Genomic DNA, 23,492 nt, shown 5'->3' with positions numbered 1-23,492 from the left:
ATTGTGTAAATGAATCTATGTGATCATTCCAAGAGAGATTATGAACAATCATTACATCTAACAATTTCAATAGTGACAATTGTTCTGTAGAATTATTATCGATAATATCATTAATACTATTTTCTTGCTTACTATATTTGCTTTAAATCTTATATAAATAATTACCAAAATTAACCAGTTACTGAAAACAAAAATGCTTAAGAACTACCTTTTAAAGATAAAAATCTGAAGCAAAAGATGGATTTTAATTAATAAACAATAATTTTTTAATTATTTTTACCAATCAACCTTAATCTACTCATATTAGATATTAATAACAAGTGCATGTAGTAGATTTCTACCACATACATTTGTTACTACATGCCACATAGACCTTTACTTCTACAATATTTTATAGTAACTATTAAGTTCCTTAATAATATTTCTTTAAGTGTATTTAGATTTTTATTTTCAGTAAACAGTTTTTCTTTTCTTTTTTTGCTACAGATAACATAATTTAGTTAATGTTAACTGCATGTGTTATTTATCCATAGATAGTTTTTGTTATTATTATTAAATTCTCATAGTGGATGTAAATATTGATAAACAATTTACGCATTTATTAAAAACAGTATAAGGATAATTTAAATAAAAATATAAGATTAAACAAAAAGTAAAAGAAGACACCTGATCTACCATTTTACAAATGCCTACTTTGTACAGACTGAACTGAAACAGAGTACGTATTCAGGAGACAATAATATATGAGTACCATTGAGTTAGTGGCTACAAATTGTACAATGTGTGACCTTGGTCATAAATTATTAAACTCTACATATTTTTTTCATTTCTTTCTCTAAATGACCTTTTGTATATTGAAAAAACCTTCTCTTTTTAAATATAAATACTGCACTCGGTCTTATCTTAATTCTGAATTGTCTGTAATATGTTGCAAGAACAGTTTCTAAAACCTGATGAGTCAAATGAACATCAATGAAAGACTGACTGTATTCGCTAACATAATACAACAAGATGGCTATTGATGTGAGAGAATAAATCAAAAATGAAAATAAATCAGAGTTATAGCGACATAAAAATGCCATCAGATACAAAGAATATTTTGTTTTAAAAGTAAATTTTGCTTTTAATCGGTTTAACTGATTAAAGAAATGTAAATATGTATGAATCATAATATAATATACATCATGTTTACATAAAATATTAAAAACATGCAGTTACTTCCTGCTCAGTGCAGAAAAAATTCTCATCCAAACACCTTTTTAATTGTGTTTTTTCTCTTATTACTTTTAGGTGTACACTATAACTATTAAAAAAATGTTCAACAACAATCCAACAATACAAATGAATTTTTAATAAATATCATCTATATATAATACAAATGCAATTTCTTAATATTTGCAGTGAGAATACTATTCATTTCATTCATATAATCAGAGATTATTATTGCATAAAAAAAGATCTTTATATTTTAAATCATACTTAGACAAATTGCTATACTAATAAATGTTAAATGACAAGTTTCTTTTAAAAATTATTGTAATGCAGATCCAATATTTTGATTCATAATCAAAATCGGTAACATTAAATTATAAATCAAGTAAGGTATATAGTAGTTTCTTACTCTGATCTCATTAAACAAAAGGCTTACAACATCCACAAAAATAACAAATTCTATACAATATTCTATTTTTCGTAAAAAAATAAATAAACTACCGTTTGATTCTGTATTAAATGAAGTTAGAGATGAATTTTTCTTTCATTAATTAACACACTTATTTCTATGACATAATAAAAATTTAATAAATATTATTTAATAAATCAAAACAGTCCAATTTGCAATAAAAATACTAAAATGTGGTATTATGATGTCATACGCTGCAGTGTTATGCAGTCAAAAAGGGTTATGTTCAATGTTTATGGTGATCTACTCGATAAAAAACAGAAAAATGTTGAAAAAAAATCAAAGGCACTTATTTCTAAAAAAACAAAGCAGTAATTTCTAATTAACTTTAGTATACACTACAGAATATCAATTTCTTAGGTTTTATCAATAACATGAGAGATACTAACAGAAAAAATTTCTAACATGTGACAGACAGAAAATATTACAAAAGTTTAATAAAATAAAAACTACATTGACTTCACACTATTATCACTTCCTTAGCAGCAGTCTTTCCCATGGCTAAAACACATTTATTTACTTTTTTAAAGGTAAACAACATGGAAAGATTCAAGTTGCTACTTTAAGCTCTGGATAAATTTTGACAAGGAGCAACAATTTTCTCACCGGCAAACTTACATGATAATTTTTTTAGAAAGCCTTTTTTAAAGTATTCTTTTCATGAAATGAATTAATTTAAAATAGTTGGAAAGATAACAATAGAATTATTCTTTTTACATATAAAACTGAAATTCAATAACTTCTTGTCTTGATAAGAAAAATTTCTTATCAGAAAACATGTATTTTCAGCAATTTTAAACAAAATAATTGCTTTTGGAACGACATAAAACCTTAGAAAAAGAGTAATACATTTCCATTTAAGTAGGAATTAGTGAGGTTCGGTGGGAAGAGGAAGGCGACTTTTGGTCAGGTGATTTTAGATTAACTCAGCGTCAAATAATGGGCAGGCAGGAGTAGGTTTCGTGATGAACAAGAAGATAGGGAGGAGAGTGGAGTATTTCAAGACGCATAGCGATAGAATCATTGTAATAAGGATAAAATCAAAACCTAAGCCGACAACGATTGTTAACGTCTATATGCCTACAAGCGCCCATGATGATGATGAGGTAGAGTGTGTAAACGAAGAGATTGATGAAGCAATTAAACACGTAAAAGGAGATGAAAATTTAATAATAGTTGGAGATTGGAATGCAAGCATTGGAAAAGGCAAGGAGGGAAATATAGTGGGTGAATACGGGCTGGGCAAAAGGAATGAAAGAGGGGACCGACTTATAGAGTTTTGCACGAAGTATAATTAAGTAATTGCCAAAACACAATTTAAAAATCATAATCGAAGAATATACACTTGGAAAAAGCCAGGCGATACTGCAAGGTATCAGATAGATTATATCATGGTTAAGCAAAGATTTAGAAATCAACTCGTTGACTGCAAAACTTACCCTGGAGCAGACATTGATAGCGACCATAATTTGGTGATAATGAAATGTAGATTGGGGTTTAAAAACCTGAAGAAAAGGTGTCAGATGAATCGGTGGAATTTAGAGAAGCTTGAGAAAGAGGAGGTAAAGAAGATTTTTGAGGAGGACATCGCAAGAGGTCTGAGTAAAAAAGATAAGGTAGAAAATGTAGAAGAAGAATGGGAGAATGTTAAAAAGGAAATTCTTAAATCAGCAGAAGCAAACTTAGGCGGAATAAAGAGAACTGGTAGAAAACCTTGGGTTTCAGACGATATACTGCAGCTGATGGATGAACGTAGAAAATATAAGAATGATAGTGATGAAGAAAGTAAAAAGAACTATCGGCAATTAAGAAATGCTATAAACAGGAAGTGCAAACTGGTGAAAGAAGAGTGGATTAAAGAAAAGTGTTCAGAAGTGGAAAGAGAAATGAACATTGGTAAAATAGACGGAGCATACAGGAAAGTTAAGGAAAATTTTGGGGTACATAAATTAAAATCTAATAATGTGTTAAACAAAGATGGTAGACCAATATATAATACGAAAGGTAAAGTCGATAGATGGGTGGAATATATTGAAGAGTTATACGGAAAAAATTAATTAGAAAATGGTGTTATAGAGGAAGAAGAGGAAGTTGAGGAGGATGAAATGGGAGAAACAATACTGAGATCTGAATTTAAGAGAGCATTAAAAGATTTAAATGGCAGAAAGGCTCCTGGAATAGACGGAATACCTGTAGAATTACTGTGCAGTGCAGGTGAGGAAGCGATTGATAGATTATACAAACTGGTGTGTAATATTTATGAAAAAGGGGAATTTCCGTCAGACTTCAAAAAAAGTGTTATAGTAATGATACCAAAGAAATCAGGGGCAGATAAATGTGAAGAATATAGAACAATTAGTTTAACTAGTCACGCATCAAAAATCTTAACTAGAATTTTATACAGAAGAATTGAGAGGAGAGTGGAAGAAGTGTTAGGAGAAGACCAATTTGGTTTCAGAAAAAGTATAGGGACAAGGGAAGCAATTTTAGGCCTCAGATTAATAGTAGAAGGAAGATTAAAGAAAAACAAACCGACATACTTGGCGTTTATAGACCTAGAAAAGGCATTCGATAACGTAGACCGGAATAAAATGTTCAGCATTTAAAAAAAAATTAGGGTTCAAATACAGAGATAGAAGAACAATTGCTAACATGTACAGGAACCAAACAGCAACAGTAACAATTGAAGAACATAAGAAAGAAGCCCTAATAAGAAAGGGAGTCCGACAAGGATGTTCCCTATCTCCGTTACTTTTTAATCTTTACATGGAACTAGCAGTTAATGATGTTAAAGAACAATTTAGATTCGGAGTAACAGTACAAGGTGAAAAGATAAAGATGCTACGATTTGCTGATGATATAGTAATTCTAGCCGAGAGTAAAAAGGATTTAGAAGAAACAATGAACCGCATAGATGAAGTCCTACGCAAGAAATATCGCATGAAAATAAACAAGAACAAAACAAAAGTAATGAAATGTAGTAGAAATAACAAAGATGGACTGCTGAATGTGAAAATAGGAGGAGAAAAGATTGTGGAGGTAGAAGAATTTTGTTATTTGGGAAATAGAATTACTAAAGATGGACGAAGCAGGAGCGATATAAAATGCCGAATAGCACAAGCTAAACGAGCCTTCAGTAAGAAATATAATTTGTTTACATCAAAAATTAATTTAAATCTCAGGAAAAGATTTTTGAAAGTATATGTTTGGAGTGTCGCTTTATATGGAAGTGAAACTTGGACGATAGGAGTATCTGAGAAGAAAAGATTAGAAGCTTTTGAAATGCGGTGCTATAGGAGAATGTTAAAAATCAGACGGGTGGATAAAGTGACAAATGAAGAGGTATTGCGGCAAATAGATGAAGAAAGAAGCATTTGGAAAAATATAGTTAAAAGAAGAGACAGACTTATAGGCCACATACTAAGGCATCCTGGAATAGTCGCTTTAATTTTGGAAGGACAGGTAGAAGGGAAAATTGTGTAGGCAGGCCACGTTTGGAATATGTAAAACAAATTGTTAGGGATGTAGGATGTAGAGGGTATACTGAAATGAAACTACTAGCACTAGATAGGGAATCTTGGAGAGCTGCATCAAACCAGTCAAATGACTGAAGACAAAAAAAAAAATTTCCATTTGTAAAAAAAAACTACACATCAATGAAATTATAATTCTATACTAACTGAATACAAAAAGATTATACCATGAATGTTATTTCTACAGTTACCCTTCATACAAGTTAGAAAGAGTTTTTAACTATTGAAAAAGGTGTCCAAAAATATGAATTTGATGAAAATATATTTATTCTATTTTAAGTCTGATTTATTTACAAATCAAAACATAAACTATCTTCTAACTAAAGTTTAATGAAGGATGAGATGTCACAATGAGGTTTGGAGTTAACAGCCTTCAGTCATCAATATGATTGAATTGTCAATAATAATGATGAAAAACTGTCTAATCCACTTTCTCACCATTCCATCACTCATTACATTTTCACTGTAAATTTCACTAATCTATAAATGAATTTCAGCAGGTATTACATTTCTTGCATAAAAAACTGTTGAACAAACTGTACTTCACAATCTTTCCCATTATCTTAAATATTTCTATTGCTTGTAAAATTCTAAACATGAACAGTGATGCCTACAATTGTGTCAGTGGAGAGCTGATAAACAATGAACAGTGCACAGAGTTATGTTTACAGCAGTTTGATGGCCATGTATGGAAACAGCACTTACTTTATGAACAGACTTTATATAAAGTTGGTTATTTAACATTCAAAATAGTTGTACACTGTTATGACTCCACGTATTTCACAGTCTGCAGCAAAATTGATTTTCCTATTCATTTTATAACGAATAACTCACAAGTAATTAGAGATACTACAACGCAACAACTTACAGACAACAATCCAGTGTGTACATTACTAGCAAGCCATGAACAACACAGGTTTGCCAACCTTAAGCAGCAAAATTTCCCAGCAGTCTTTACTTTAGAGATACCCCTCGTAATTAGGAATAGATAAAAAATTAGTGTTAAAATACATTAACATGTTTAATTTTAATGTTTTTTCTTTCGCCTAAATTTTCCATTGGTTATTTCTACATGGTATCATTAAAAAAAAGAAGAACAAGAACAAGAACCATAACAACACTATAACAATATGTACATTAACTCATAATTTTGATCAAAAACAGGAAAAAAGATGATTACAAAGAAGTGCTATTAAAACTGACAGAATCTTGGCTGTCCAGGAAATCAAGTTGGTCTGTAGTCCTGTAGACAAAAAGAATCAAAGCTAACCAAGAATTTGGTATTGCACTCTACGCTTTTATAAACTTCAGGAAATATCCACAATCTTTTTTCTAGCTTGTTAACTGAAATTACAAGTACATGTATAATAAAAAATGTAATTTGATAAAAAATGATTTCCTTCTTTTGATGCGAACCACAGTAATTTTAATTTTAGATAAGCTGCTGTGCATTATTAAAACTGGGTAAAAGAAAATCCTTTTAAATATTTAAACAGCAGATAAAAATATATTCTTAAATATAACTAAAATTAATATTATATATAATTTTTTAAAGATATAACTCTCCAAGGGCAAGTTTTTCTTTCGTGGTGCAATACTGCAATAACAGTAAATTTTACATAATCAATCAGTTTAACAGAAAAAGTACAAGAACTAGATTAAATAATATGTTTAATATTAAAAGATGTTTACTTGTTTACTTACCACAAAAAGCAGGATTAACTTGAAAACCAAAGTACTGGTACGAATATACAAGGTCTGTAAGTAAAGTAATGAGACTGGTTCAAAAAAGCTTTTTACTTACATTCCAATTATACATGGACTCTATAACCTTCAATAGTTCCCTTGGGAAGCCATGCAATACATCAAACAGTTTTCCCTGCCTTCATAGCAGTGTTGGAACTAAGAAACCGGAATATGGATGGTTGAGATGGTCAATTACATTTTTTAAAATGTTTTTTAGTGTTGAAAAATGGTATCCTTTGAGGTTTTTTTAAAGTTGGGAACAGGAAAAAGTGCAGGGACCAAGCCAGGTAAATAAGGTGGTTAAAGAACACAGGAATGTTTTTCTTTGTCAAAAATTCATTAATTGACAGTGTAGTGTGACAAGTTGCATTGCCTTGATGAAGAATTCAGTTGTCTTTGATGGCTGGTCTCACACAAGTAACTCTTTTCTGCAGTCTTTCAAGAATTTCTCGGTAAACATATTGATTTACAGTCTGTCCTGTAGGCAAAAACTCCTTATGGACAATGGTATTACTACCGAAGAAACAAATTAGCATGGTTATTTTTTTGATTTGCTCATTTTTGCTTTTTTGGGATGTGGTGAGTTTGAAGTGTGCAACTTCTTGCTCGGGTGTTTTGTTTCTGGGTTATACTCAAATATCCAAGATTCATCACCAGTAATAACATTTTTTTAGAAAATCAGGATCAGTTTCACTTCGCCCTAGAAGATTGCAGCACACTTCCACCCTCTTGTTTTTCTGTTCAACAATGAGATTTTTTTTGAGACCAATTTTGCACAACTTTTTTCATGTCCAATTTGTTTGTCAAAATTTGATGGACTGTGATATGATTCAAATTCAATTGTTCTGCAATCATTCTGACAGTTAATCATATCCAATCTCTGATTCACTCAACATTTGCGTCACTTTTCGATGTTAATGATCTTCCAGAACATGGATCGTTCACAACTAATATCCGGCCATCTGAAAATGCCATAAACCACTTAAAAACTTGGGCTCGTGACACAGCATCATCTCCTTATGCCCTTTTCAAATTTTAAAAGTTTCAGTAGCATTCTCACCAAGTGAGAATCAACACAAAACTTGATTGCACAATGTTGCTCATAATTAGTATCACTCGTTTTTGTAAAACACAACAAAACTTGTTTCATGATAAGTCTGTTTATGTCTAATAAATACCTAATACAAATCAGCTCATATAAGTTACTAGTAACCATATATTCATTAGTAACTTTACCGTGTTGCCACTTTGGCTGCCAAAGAAAACTAGTCTCATTACTTTATTTACAGACCTCATATTGTTTTCATTGAAAATTAAAAATACTGATGTAGTTTTTTAACACCTTGAAGCCTAAATCTGTGTTTATTATGTGCATAAGTTTTCACACCGATGACTAAAGCGTGGGTATACCATGGGCCAGTCATAATTAATTACACATTTTTAACAGCATAAATTCATTATAATAATTCACAAGATCAATCTTAATTCATTTGGAATGATTCAGAATTATTTTACTGGATTCTATTAGATATTTTTGAAATCATCAAACAAAAATGAAATGTGTCTGAATTTGGGTTGGGATTAAAGTTGTGTATGTTACATGTAAAAATCATTATTTTCTGTGTCCATGATACTCTGTTATTCATATTATTATTTTTTAAGTAAACATAACATTTTTCAAAAAGTCCAACAGGATCATAGTACTCTGTTATTCAAAATAACAGAATACCTCTCTATGATTATTGGTATAGTGGTAATGTGAGCAAATTATTCATAATAATTAAAAGAAAAAACTAAGTAAAAACACAAAATTCAGGAAATTAAAAAGAAATAAGAACCTTTTTCTGATTAACAGTAAAAGAAAATGTTCTAGAAACAGTGGAAAAGTTGATAACTAACTAAATGTAAATAAAGGAATTTTTTTACTCACATTTTATCAGACGATGGTGATAACTGCAATGATGAACTGACACTAGCCGGATATGTGGTATCATTAATTATAGGCATCTGCAAATTTAAACATAAAATATACTGAAAGTAATAAATACTTTATGATTTATATTTTCATGAAGAAATCTAGTGTTTGTTTTCTCCAACCAGTTTTCCAGCTATTGCTGGGTCAGGGTATATGAGAGTAGATTAGCAATTTTAATCACTACCACTGGCTTGCCAGGCCTGATGTAGCTGTAGACACAGTGCACTGTAAATGTATCTGTAAACATATAGCCTTGAACACTCAGGTTGACTGCTGCTGAGATGTGAAGTAAATTGAAATCCAACCAACAACGTACACAAAGATTCACAGTCTAGCGTTCAAATCCTTTACAAAGACTCAAATCTTAGAACTCTCGACTTTGAGAAACTTATGCTTAAGAAATCTAATGCAACATACATAATTTACAGAGAACACTTGTAACTAGAGAATGTATAAAAAATTAATAAATAGACATCCTGAAGTTTCATTCATTAACAGTCAACTCCCAGTTTATTTGGTTGGTGGCAAATTATGTGATTTTATTGTTTGAAAATCATTTTGAAATGAATATAAATAATCCCATCGGTGATAATAATTTACAGGTCGTGGATCAATTCAGTATTTTACCCATGACAGCTCAATTAACCTCCTCTATGAATCATGAGACCTTGCCGTTGGTGAGGGGGCTTGAGTGCTCAGGGATACAGAGTAGCTGGACCGAAGGTGCAACCATATCGGAGAGGTATCTGTTGAGAGCCAGACTAAGGAATGATTCCTGAAAGAGGGCAGCAGCTCTTTCAGTAGTTGTTAGGGGCGTGAGTCAGGACGACTTAAACGGCCGTATCAACATCACTCAGTCCTCTGAGTACTGCGCAGCTGAAAGCAATGGAAAACTACAGCTGCTTTTTTTTTTCCAAGAAAATGTGGCTCTGCATTTTCACATAACAATAATGGAGGCGCCTTCCTTGGTAAAATATTCCGGAGGTAAAATAGTCCCCCGTTCGGATCTCCGGGTGGGGACTACTAAGGAAGGGGTCACCAGAAAATTAAAAAATAACATTCTACGAGTCGGAGCGTGGAATGTTAGAAGCTTAAAAAAGGTTGGTAGGCTAGAAAATTTAAAAAGGGAAATGGATAGGGTGAATGTGGATGTAGTAGGAATTAGTGAGGTTCGGTGGGAAGAGGAAGGCGACTTTTGGTCAGGTGATTTTAGAGTAATTAACTCAGCGTCAAATAATGGGCAGGCAGGAGTAGGTTTCGTGATGAACAAGAAGATAGGGAGGAGAGTGGAGTATTTCAAAACGCATAGCGATAGAATCATTGTAATAAGGATAAAATCAAAACCTAAACCGACAACGATTGTTAACGTTTATATGCCTACAAGTGCCCATGATGATGATGAGGTAGAGTGTGTATACGAAGAGATTGATGAAGCAATTAAACACGTAAAAGGAGATGAAAATTTAATAATAGTTGGAGATTGGAATGCAAGCATTGGAAAAGGCAAGGAAGGAAATATAGTGGGTGAATACGGGCTGGGCAAAAGGAATGAAAGAGGGGACCGACTTATAGAGTTTTGCACGAAGTATAATTTAGTAATTGCCAACACCCAATTTAAAAATCATAATAGAAGAATATACACTTGGAAAAAGCCAGGCGATACTGCAAGGTATCAGATAGATTATATCATGGTTAAGCAAAGATTTAGAAATCAACTCGTTGACTGCAAAACTTACCCTGGAGCAGACATTGATAGCGACCATAATTTGGTGATAATGAAATGTAGATTGGGGTTTAAAAACCTGAAGAAAAGGTGTCAGATGAATCGGTGGAATTTAGAGAAGCTTGAGGAAGAGGATGTAAAGAAGATTTTTGAGGAGGACATCGCAAGAGGTCTGAGTAAAAAAGATAAGGTAGAAAATGTAGAAGAAGAATGGGGGAATGTTAAAAAGGAAATTCTTAAATCAGCAGAAGCAAACTTAGGCGGAATAAAGAGAACCGGTAGAAAACCTTGGGTTTCAGACGATATATTGCAGCTGATGGATGAACGTAGAAAATATAAGAATGCTAGTGATGAAGAAAGTAAAAGGAACTATCGGAAATTAAGAAATACTATAAACAGGAAGTGCAAACTGGTGAAAGAAGAGTGGATTAAAGAAAAGTGTTCAGAAGTGGAAAGAGAAATGAACATTGGTAAAATAGACGGAGCATACAGGAAAGTTAAGGAAAATTTTGGGGTACATAAATTAAAATGTAATAATGTGTTAAACAAAGATGGTACACCAATATATAATACGAAAGGTAAAGTCGATAGATGGGTGGAATATATTGAAGAATTATACGGAGGAAATGAATTAGAAAATGGTGTTATAGAGGAAGAAGAGGAAGTTGAGGAGGATGAAATGGGAGAAACAATACTGAGATCTGAATTTAAGAGAGCATTAAAAGATTTAAATGGCAGAAAGGCTCCTGGAATAGACGGAATACCTGTAGAATTACTGCGCAGTGCAGGTGAGGAAGCGATTGATAGATTATACAAACTGGTGTGTAATATTTATGAAAATGGGGAATTTCCATCAGACTTCAAAAAAAGTGTTATAGTTATGATACCAAAGAAAGCAGGGGCAGATAAATGTGAAGAATACAGAACAATTAGTTTAACTAGTCATGCATCAAAAATCTTAACTAGAATTTTATACAGAAGAATTGAGAGGAGAGTGGAAGAAGTGTTAGGAGATGACCAATTTGGTTTCAGGAAAAGTATAGGGACAAGGGAAGCAATTTTAGGCCTCAGATTAATAGTAGAAGGAAGATTAAAGAAAAACAAACCAACATACTTGGCGTTTATAGACCTAGAAAAGGCTTTCGATAACGTAGACTGGAATAAAATGTTCAGCATTTTAAAAAAATTAGGGTTCAAATACAGAGATAGAAGAACAATTGCTAACATGTACAGGAACCAAACAGCAACAATAACAATTGAAGAACATAAGAAAGAAGCCCTAATAAGAAAGGGAGTCCGACAAGGATGTTCCCTATCGCCGTTACTTTTTAATCTTTACATGGAACTAGCAGTTAATGATGTTAAAGAACAATTTAGATTCGGAGTAACAGTACAAGGTGAAAAGATAAAAATGCTACGATTTGCTGATGATATAGTAATTCTAGCCGAGAGTAAAAAGGATTTAGAAGAAACAATGAACGGCATAGATGAAGTCCTACGCAAAAACTATCGCATGAAAATAAACAAGAACAAAACAAAAGTAATGAAATGTAGTAGAAATAACAAAGATGGACCACTGAATGTGAAAATAGGAGGAGAAAAGATTATGGAGGTAGAAGAATTTTGTTATTTGGGAAGTAAAATTACTAAAGATGGACGAAGCAGGAGCGATATAAAATGCCGAATAGCACAAGCTAAACGAGCCTTCAGTAAGAAATATAATTTGTTTACATCAAAAATGAATTTAAATGTCAGGAAAAGATTTTTGAAAGTGTATGTTTGGAGTGTCGCTTTATATGGAAGTGAAACTTGGACAATCGGAGTATCTGAAAAGAAAAGATTAGAAGCTTTTGAAATGTGGTGCTATAGGAGAATGTTAAAAATCAGATGGGTGGATAAAGTGACAAATGAAGAGGTATTGCGGCAAATAGATGAAGAAAGTAGCATTTGGAAAAATATAGTTAAAAGAAGAAACAGACTTATAGGCCACATATTAAGGCATCCTGGAATAGTCGCTTTAATATTGGAAGGACAGGTAGAAGGGAAAAATTGTGTAGGCAGGCCACGTTTGGAGTATGTAAAACAAATTGTTGGGGATGTAGGATGTAGAGGGTATACTGAAATGAAACGACTAGCACTAGATAGGGAATCTTGGAGAGCTGCATCAAACCAGTCAAATGACTGAAGACAAAAAAAAAAAAGCTCAATTAAATGACTGCAAGGAGAAAGCTGTGCTAGTTGACTCTTTATTCGAAAGAGAGAACTACTGTAGTCTAAGAGGAACTTTTGCAGTGCTTTGAAATTGAAGGTGACTGCATGCTATGGAGATTTGTCACAATAAGTGATACCTGGACCTATTGCTACCAAAAAGCAAACAAGGAATAGTGTTACAGCTCCTCAACAAAAAACAAAAGTGAACAAAATTCACAATACAACCATTGCTAAGAAAGATTAAGCCGAATATCTTTTAGAATGAATTAAGAGTAATTCTGGAGTACATACCCATAAGAGCAATACTACTGCTGCAATATATGCAAATCTTTTTGAGAATCACCCGCATCCTGCAATCATGTCCAAACACAACAAGGCCTTTTGAGTAAAGTTTTTGTTGCAACATGACAATGCTCAACTCCATTCTCCCCTTTCAGCTGTTGCAACCATCCAAGATATGTCTTGCACATTTTTCATGCTCATCAGCATTCACTCTCATTGATTTTCATATCTTAGAACTACACAAAGAGGTTATAGAAGAAAAGACTTTCAAGTCTGAAAAAGAGGCAAAACAAGTAGTTTATGACTGGCTATGCACTCAGTCAAAAGACTTTTTTAGAGGTATCCATGAACTTTCAAAATGTCAGAACAGTTTTTTATTGCAAGCCATGGAGAATTATATAGGTATATAATGTTTTGCTTTCTGTAAATTAAAAAAAATATTTAATGTTTTCATTTGGGTCTTCCTTGTATATATGAGTAGAAAGTTATATATTTGTTCTTAAATTAAATAGTTACTCCATTCATTTTGCAGAGCTGTAAAAATTATATCTTACATTATCCTGTCACTAAATAATCCTGTTGGCAGTTTATTCTGACAGCCTCTGACATATCCATGCTTGAACCCTCAGTTTATCTAGCAAATGAATTTTTATTTCATAAAAAATTATGATGACACACACTGACGATTAAATACATTATTACAGGCTACATCCTCTGGTGATTTTTGGATCCTAAGAATTTCACTTAGTTTTTCACTTTCAACTTTCCTCCTATAAATATTATACTTTATGATGGTATTCCCTGTCATTCCAGGATAGTAATTTGTGTTTTGGCTCTGGTAACAGATTCAAAATATTTTGTGGTTATTTCTATTCAGGCACCCATCAAATGAGTACATAACTTTCAACCTTTTTGTTTCTACTGTTCCTAGAATATTAACTGCTGCTCTAACTCTCACAACCTTGTTCCTAATCCTTTGCCATTTTTTATCATGACAACTCCGTCTCTACTACCTCAGTGTTTTAAATTTCTCACTCATTATTTCCTATACTTATATGTAGGAAATAATATAGTTTTACAGAAATTGTCTTGTCATCTCTATAGTTGCACTTCCCTATCATATAACAAACTGAACGGTTTGTGCAGCAAGCCTAACTTTTGCAATCCAGACTGTAATTTCTTCTGAACTATTATCAGTCTAAGTTGAAACCTTGTTAACTATAACTCTGACATGGTTTCATGATAGAAACATTGCTAATTAAATCTATTACTTAATAGATTTAAGTAATAGATCACTCACGTAAAAGATTCATGGGGCATTACTGTGGTCCTATAAGACTCTACACAAAATGTTTTACAGCATTTAAACATTTATTTTAGCACACAATTTGTTCCAAATTACTTCTAAACAGCTTTAATGAACAAAATTCAATGTCATGGATGTGAATAGACATTTTTAATTTGAATTTGAAAGTATAATGTACTGCAAAGAGCTGAGCCTGCTGGGAAAAGCAACACAACTGCTTTGTGTATGTCAAATTTGACACATTTTTCAAATGTTATGAATGAAAGTGGCCTTAAAGATCAAAAAACTCAACAAATGTTGTTCCTAAACATGAAAAATCCATAAAAATAAATAGTATGGAAATCATAAAAATATTACGAAAGAAGGTGTTTTGTGTCAGAGGAGAGGAAACCTTTTATATGCACCATGCGGTACCATACCCCATAGTAGTGTGGACTCTCTCTTGCAGGCCTACTCACTAAAATCCCCCCCCCTCTTCAAACATGGGATGCTTGGTCCACCTTACGGTATTATCATAACAACCCATGTGTCTTGTCTTCATTGCTGGCCCCATACTTCAAACTTGTAGGGATCCTGCGTCTTTACAAAGAAGATTAAAAGGATAAGTAATATGGAACATGAAAGGATATGCATCATTAAAAGGATATATAAATCAAGGTAATGGACAAATAATAGAATTTAAAAAAATTATTAAATGAATTAATATGGAAACGATTTGAATTGAAAAATTATGCAGAATTGAATTCTTATTGCATGGGAAGGACTAACATGATAAGCAAAGCAGTAATTAATGGGAAATTAGATATACAAAGTTGAGAGTGAAATTCAAGATCAGAAACAGAAAAGAGATGCCTTTTTTGCAAAAGGCGATGGAACAAATTACTGAGGAAAGCGAATGTCCACGAAAAACTGTAACACAATTTAGTAAGTACAACCATTTTACTTACATCATTTAAAACAGTACATTCATAAGATGGCTGATATTTTTCTTGTTCACTTGGAGGCCTTTTCAGAATCTTCTCTCTATCTTGCTTATGCTTACGATCAGCACCTTTCAACTGAAATAATAAAGCAGAAAATAGTATAGGTACACATTACAAACGTCATTCACTTACATTTTTTTTTAATCTTTATCAAATATCAGTGAAGCAATAATGTTATTTAAATTTACTGTATTTTCTTTCAATATCTTCGTCTCATAAATCTTTAACTATTAGAAGACAAATCAACAGAATGTATATGTTAAAAATGTTTTATAAACAGTCAACTTACAGTTGTAACAACTAATAATTAAAATTAATTATTATAGGCCAATTATATAAAAAAATTATCTATAAATAAAACAAAATCAAACAGCATTGATAGATAATAAAAAATAGATAAATAAACAAAAAATTAACCAATAAAATACGATAACATAATCAAAGGTTTCAATAGTTTACATTTGTTTAAGCTAACTTTAAGTTTTTAAATGGGATTGCCTAAAATGAGAATGTTTGTTTGTATTCTTAATTGTCAGTTTATTGATGTTAATGAAAAAACTAGTTTTAAAATGTTTCATACATATTCCTTCGTTAATTAATATTTTTTTATTACTATTATTCTTTCTTTCACTCTACATATTACTCATGATAAATTTATCGTTGATGATGATTTAATAATCATAAAAGTCATACAATTAAAGATTTTTTGTAATTTTTTTTATAACTGGTTTTTGAGCATTTTCTTGCTTTCCAATTTATTTTATTAACTATTAGCATAGATCTTTCTTTTTATTGAATAAACTTACAAAAGAAGGATTATCTCAAAATCATTATTGAGTTATACACTGAGAATATGAATATTTCATAAAAATATATCAATAACCAGCTGGCCCGTCCTGGACCAGCCAGAACCTGGACCCTTGGGACCCATATGGCCAAGGTGAACTCCAGAACCAACTCAGGGGACTCCTTGGGGCGTACCCCAGGACCAAACCACGTGCTTCGTTAACTACTCCCATGTTGCCAGGGGGACTGGGAGCCTGGACTCTCGCATAGCTTGCTTCGGTTGCCATTACCATCTACTTCACCACTCTAGCCTTACATGCAGTCTCCAAGGGAAACCCATTATTATTAAACAGAAATATTTTTAATTTATTTAATACTATTTAACATAAATTTAATTCTATAATTTTTGTAATATTATTTATTTGATTGATTCGAATCATTCAGTTCAAACCTAGCTCACACAGTGATAAAGGTTCACAGTTCATTAATTCAATTCATTAAACTTTGTGTCAACATACTACGTATGCACCCACTGAATCATTATCTTTTTAACTTTGTTTTTTTTAAATGTTTTTTCGAGATGAAATACATCTAAAAACCTTCTCAGTTATGCCAAGAAATACAAGTAAAAATCTGGTTGCGTTTGGTAAAGTAGTTTTTTTGCTTATCCTGAACAAACTAAAACCTCTTCTACTTTATATAATAATATAGATAAATGTTTTTCATTGGATACATCATAGTATAATATCATTTAAATTCACATATAAAACAATAGGTGTTTTAATAAACCTACCTTAAATACTTTGACTTGACAAGATGCTGTATGAAGTTTACGATGATTACCATTTTGAGAATATAAATATGTCTCTACTTGAATACGAAAAGGTACACCCTTTTCACCGCCATGTTTATTAGGAGTAAATTCAGTACTAATGCAATTGACCTAAAAACAGAAAATCAGTACTGTAAAAAGATTGTAATTGGAACAAATCTATGTAATTTTTTAGTCACAAAAGTACCTAGAAACTTGTTTAACAAAGTGATAACTTTCAATAAACTGGTTTTCAAATTTTCTGCAAGGAACTGTATACTTTTGTTTATGATCTGTTATAGAATCATAAACTTTATATGTAACATTTTGCTTTGTTAAAAAAAAAAAAATATTAAGTAACATATATTAGTAGAAAATTACATATTTTTCTACAATCGAATAAAATATTAATGTACTAGTTTTAAAAAATTATATAAAGTATTATAACAATTACGTTCACAAACAAATCTTACAGTTGCCAATTTTTATACGCTACATTACATTTTATGTAGAACAAGGGTTTTGTAACCAACAGACTGTTGGCTTAACTGCACCACTATGCAGTTAAGTAGGCTTGACAGAATGCAATAATGACATATATGAGGGCTGTCTGTTTTTCAACCTCTGATGGGCTATAAAAAAAAGACACTTTGACATAACAAAATGATTTTATTAGTAAAAGTTGAGCAGTATCTAACTTATTTTTTTACAAAATCACCAAAACGATTGAGGCATTTGTCGTATCATGACACCAGCTTTCTGATGCCCTCTTCAAAGAAGTTTGCCGCCAGTGAGGTAAGGTACATCTTGACAGCCTCCTGAAGTTCTTTGTTGGGGCGAAGTGTTGGCCGCCCAGCCATGCATTCAATTCTCAAGAGGTGAAAATCACTAGACGCTAGATCTGGACTATATGGTGGATAGTCGAAAACTTCCCACTTGAATTGTTTGAGAAGGTCTTGCGTCATGTTGGCAAAGTGCAGTCATGCATTGTCATGGATCAAAAGCACGCCTCTTCATTTGTTCTGGATCACTCTGTGGAGGTGACGTAAAAATTCACAATAAACTTCCTTTATTGTTGTTGTTCTCTGCTCCATAAAAACCACCACAAGACACCTTTACGTGTCTTGTTGGTGGAAAAACTGTAGCCATTGTTTTCCTGTTGCTCAGTGTCTGTTTGAACTTTTTCAGCTTGTTTGGAGGTGTGTACATCCACTGCTTAGACTGTTCTTTAGTTTCTGGATTGCCGTACTGGATCCAAGTCTCATTGCCAGTAACGATAGACTTAAAAACTCTTTCCCTCATTATTGTAACGTGTGAGAAACATTAAGGCTGATGCCATTCGCCGTGTTTTGTGATTGTCACTCAACATTTTTAGGACCCAATATGCATACAGGTTCTGGTATCCTACGTCTTTGGCCACAATTGCGTACAGAAAAGACCTTGAAATTTTTGCAGAATGTTCACTTATTGTAAACTTTTGTCTGTCGTAGACAAAATCATCAACATGCTCAAGCAGGCGTATAGTAGCGACAGACTTGCATCCTTGCCCAACTTCGTCCTGAACGTCTGTTCACCTTTCTTTTAATTTCCTACACCATTCCCATACATTACCATCACTCATAAAGTTTTCACTCACAATACACTATTTTCACAATACGCCTCATTCTACAATGGATTTAAGCAGCGCTACATCCTTCTGCTTGCAGAAACATATCACACTCCACAACTCACGGGTGGTGGGAGGATTGATCGTAGCGGCCATGTTCAATTGCCCATAGTTTGGCTCAGACTGATGCAGTGGAGCCAGCAATGGCAGAGGTTGTGATAGGGTGATTGTGCAATTGCATGATGTGCAGAACTGGCTCCTGCCTATTTCCTGTTTATGTAGTTCTTGTACATGCACATCAGAGGTTGAAAAAAAAATAACCCCTGTATATCAAATAACAATCTATTAATTAAAAATATTTCAGTGAAGGACTTGACAACTTAACTTGTAGACTGTGGTTTGTTGAGCATTTGTTTTGTTTGTGCAGCAAATGAATTTCTTAATTTATGACGTTTATTAAAAAAATTCATGGGATTTTAAAATTTCCCAGGCTGTATAAGTGCAACAGTCACAATCTTTTTTTTTGTTAGTACACTAGTCCCTAAAGTATATATTTTCATTGGTAGTCAAATTGGATGCTTAGTTTATTGTTGTCTATCAAAAGGGTTACATGTGTTTTACTCTTTTTTTTCTGTTTAGCCTCCAGGAACCACCGTAAGGTATTACTTCAGAGGATGAATGAGGATGATGCGTATGAATGTAAATGAAGTGTAGTCTTGTACAGTCACAGGTCGACTGTTCCTGAGATGTGGTTAATTGAAATCCAACCACCAAAGAACACTGGTATCTATAATCTAGTATTCAAATTCATATAAAAGTAACTACCTTTACTAGGATTTGAACCTTAGAACTCTCGACTTCAAAATCAGCTGATTTGCGATGGCAAGTTAACCACTAGACCAGCCCGGTGGGCTTTACACGTGTTTTGGTACGGTCAGCTAATTTTAATTTGTGGAAAAAATGGAGCACAGAATTTACATTAAATTTTGCTTTAAAGCACAGCTTTATTTATTGAAAATATTGAATGTTGCTTTCAGCGATTCTTCTAAGAATAAAGCAAGCATTTACAGGTAGTACAAACATTTTGAAGAGGGCCATGAAGACAAGGAAGATTATGAGTGCCCTGGACGACCCTGCACATCAACAACCAACGACCGTCAAAAAAGTGAAGAAAGTGATTATGGACAATCACCGAATTACTATCAGAGGGTTACTGATGAATCTGACATATCATCTGGCTCACGCCAAGCAATTTTTTGGACATGAAACATGTGACAGAAAAATCTGTTTCAAAATTGTTGAATTTTGACCAAAAACAGTGCAGAATGAACACTGCTCAAGAGTTGCTGAGTGAAGTGAAAAATGATTCAGAACTGCTCAAATGAGTCATAACTGTTAATGAAATATGAGTGTATGGGTATGATTTTGAAACTAAGGCCCAATCATCTCAATGGAAGCTTCCTGAAGAGCTAAGACCAAAAAAACATTCATCAAGTTCAATTGAATGTAAAGGTTCTAATGATCGCTGTGATAATCTTTGATTGATTTTGATTTCAATGGCTTAGTGTATCATGAGTTCTTGCAATCAGGTTGCACAGTCAATAAGGAATATTACCTGGAAGTTCTGCACAGTTTGCATGAAATAATCGGGGGAAAAAAGCCTGGAATTGTGGCGAACCAATTCATGGCAATTGCAACACAATAATGTACTTGTTCACACTTCATTGTTTGTTCATGAATTTTTAGCCAAAAACAAAACACTGTTACGATGCCTCAGCCTCTTATTTGCTGGATTAGGCCCCCCGTGACTTCTTCCTATTCACCAAGCTGAAAAGGACGAAATTTTGCTAACATTGGAGAGATAAGGACAGAATAGCTGAAAGAGCTAAAAACTGTATAGGATATTGCATTCCAGAGGTGCTTTGAAAATTGAAGAGAGTGCTGGCACACATATATTATATCCGAAAGGGAATACTTTGAAGGAGACAAAATCAATATTAATGAATAAAGAATTTCTTCGCATGCCCTACTATGTAAATACCACCTATATTGTGTATACAATTAAATTTTTTTTTTAAAGTTCAAAAATACAAGGGAATGATTGCCTCAATATTCATTTGTCAGTGTCCCTGAAACATTGTCACTGATGCTGTTATACTGTGAGAGTATTTTTGATCCTGAGGTATATTATATTGAACTAATCATACAGAAATAATTAAAAACTAATAAAAAATTTTAAGATGGAGAAAAGTGTAAAGGAGAAAGTGATTTTTCCCAAAGAAAAACATAATTTTAATACATTACAGAAGCAAAAAGTACAGAATTTCAGAAAATAAATAATGTTTTTGAATTTCAAAGTTAATATAAACTAAAAAAAAATTTAAAAAGTCTGATGTGGACATCACATGATTTCCTTGTACATCTATTAAATTACATATACACATTCTTTTAAAATGAAAAGTAAATAAAATTTTATTTCATTAATAACTTCTAATTTTTTTTATTGTTATTATTGAATTATTATTTATTGCAACATTTTTTTTATAATCAGAGGTTAATAATTATTAACAAATCAATAAATTTAAATTTAAAAAAAGAGATGAAGTTTGATTCGAACCAACTTGCCTTCCCCTTTTAAGATCCAAATATTTCATTAGGGGCTATAAACTCTGGAATCAATGAAAATAAGTACCACTTATGGTTTATCGTTAAAAAGCTCTCAATGAGGGCTTATTACTGCATTTAAGAAAAAGTCCAAAATCCATTTTTTTTTTATTTTGGACACTTTTGGTCCAGTTGATTGCAATCAAAAGAGAAGGTGCACGACTAGATGTTATAATAGTCCTAAATCCAAAATTTCAACATCCAACGGCTAATCATTTTTGAGTTATGCGAGATACATAAGTACGTATATACGTCATGCTGAAACTAGTCAAAATGGATTCAGGAATGGTCAAAAAGGATATTTCCATTGAAATCTGAAATCCAACATTTTTTGCAATCATAATACTTCCTTTACTTTGTACAAGGAAGTAAAAAATGATGTGAAATCTTTGAAAATACAAATTTCTCTAGAAAAACTGACTATACAGAAATTAAAAATTTATTTTTTAAAATATATTGTACAAATCTAGTTAGAATCTAGATCAATAAACATGAACCACAAACATATAACTCATCTCTCGTTTAAACCAAAAGCGATACCTGGTGATTATAGGATCTGTAGAGATGTGATAGTCTCTAAGATTTAAATATTATATTATTATTAACAAAAAGAAAAGTGTGTTCAAGAATATTTCATTAAAATACACATTGACCAGTGTTTTATTATAGTTTAATGAAATGTGAATTTTACATTAAAGAATTTTACACCAATACATTAATGAAAAGGCATATCTTCAGACACACAAACAAGTAGTCTTAAATATTATTATCAGGTATCAACCAGACAACATGATAAAGAAAATTATGGGTAAAACATATTAATACTATATTTATGATATAAAATAAAAGGAATCACATAAAAAAATTTATTAATATAAAAAAGCAGTAAAAAATATTTTAAAAAAATCATTCACTCTAAATATGTGAAGCTGTACTCCAGAAAATGTTTTCAGTTATTTATCAATTGTTATTGTATTCACTGTCCCATTCAGTTTTAATTTACCGAATATGGGACTTAAAAATAGCTTTTTGAAATATTTGTAAGGGCTAACATTGTTTTATGGAACCGTGGATTATAAACTGTAAATATCAAAGATAAGCAAAGTTTATTGAATTGACAATAGAAAAATTTATTTTTTAATTAAAATAAGTTTTAATTTTTATGCAAATTATTAACATGGAGAACAGGAAAGAGGTGTCTTGTTACATTTTTTGTTGCAAATAACTCACACTAATGAAGAATTAGTTGTTATTGATTAAAAATGCCCTTGTAACAATTATTTCCGCAAATTGTTTTCTTATTTTAAAATATCTTTTTAAATAATAACATTTTACGTGAAAAAAGTAATGATTATCTGTTTACGTAAGTAAAATGAGGTTACAATAAAAAAAACTTATTTACTTTACTTAGTGTTAAATAAACTTAGTCTTACTAAGAAAAAAGAAATACCAGCCTTGATCACTATTATATAAATTTTATGTACTGTACACAAAAACAATAAAGCAAAGGGAATTTATGCAGTTGGAATCAATGTAAATACAGCCGAAATGATATCATGGATTATGATATTATTTATTTACAGACACAACATGCAACACTAAATGCTATATGTCATTTATATTAATATTTCTAAATGAAGTACATTTTCAGATCTATATGGACAGGTCTATTCCGGACAGGTATTTCGGACGGAATACCTGTAGAATTACTGCGCAGTGCAGGTGAGGAAGCGATTGATAGATTATACAAACTGGTGTGTAATATTTATGAAAATGGGGAATTCCCATCAGACTTCAAAAAAAGTGTTATAGTTATGATACCAAAGAAAGCAGGGGCAGATAAATGTGAAGAATACAGAACAATTAGTTTAACTAGTCATGCATCAAAAATCTTAACTAGAATTTTATACAGAAGAATTGAGAGGAGAGTGGAAGAAGTATTAGGAGAAGACCAATTTGGTTTCAGGAAAAGTATAGGGACAAGGGAAGCAATTTTAGGCCTCAGATTAATAGTAGAAGGAAGATTAAAGAAAAACAAACCAACATACTTGGCGTTTATAGACCTAGAAAAGGCTTTCGATAACGTAGACTGGAATAAAATGTTCAGCATTTTAAAAAAATTAGGGTTCAAATACAGGGATAGAAGAACAATTGCTAGCTTGTACAGGAACCAAACAGCAACAAT

At 32.0% G+C, this 23,492-nt stretch overlaps 1 protein-coding gene across 2 annotated transcripts in view; it reads right to left on the bottom strand.

Moving 5' to 3' along the window:
- The window catches only part of gem (transcription factor CP2 like gemini), a 226,672-nt gene that overhangs the window by 71,305 nt on the left and 131,875 nt on the right, over positions 1-23,492 (bottom strand). For both annotated transcript variants that reach the window (XM_075373243.1, XM_075373244.1), the window contains 3 exons: positions 17,020-17,169; positions 15,405-15,515; positions 8,891-8,967 (listed from right to left, as the gene is read on the bottom strand). In XM_075373243.1, the coding sequence (XP_075229358.1) occupies positions 8,891-8,967; positions 15,405-15,515; positions 17,020-17,169 (338 nt within the window). The remainder of the gene's footprint in view (positions 1-8,890; positions 8,968-15,404; positions 15,516-17,019; positions 17,170-23,492) is intronic.

The sequence above is a fragment of the Lycorma delicatula genome, chromosome 8, assembly GCF_047948215.1.
Source record: "Lycorma delicatula isolate Av1 chromosome 8, ASM4794821v1, whole genome shotgun sequence".
NCBI lineage: Eukaryota > Metazoa > Arthropoda > Insecta > Hemiptera > Fulgoridae > Lycorma > Lycorma delicatula.
This window is presented reverse-complemented; position numbering and strand designations above follow the sequence as displayed.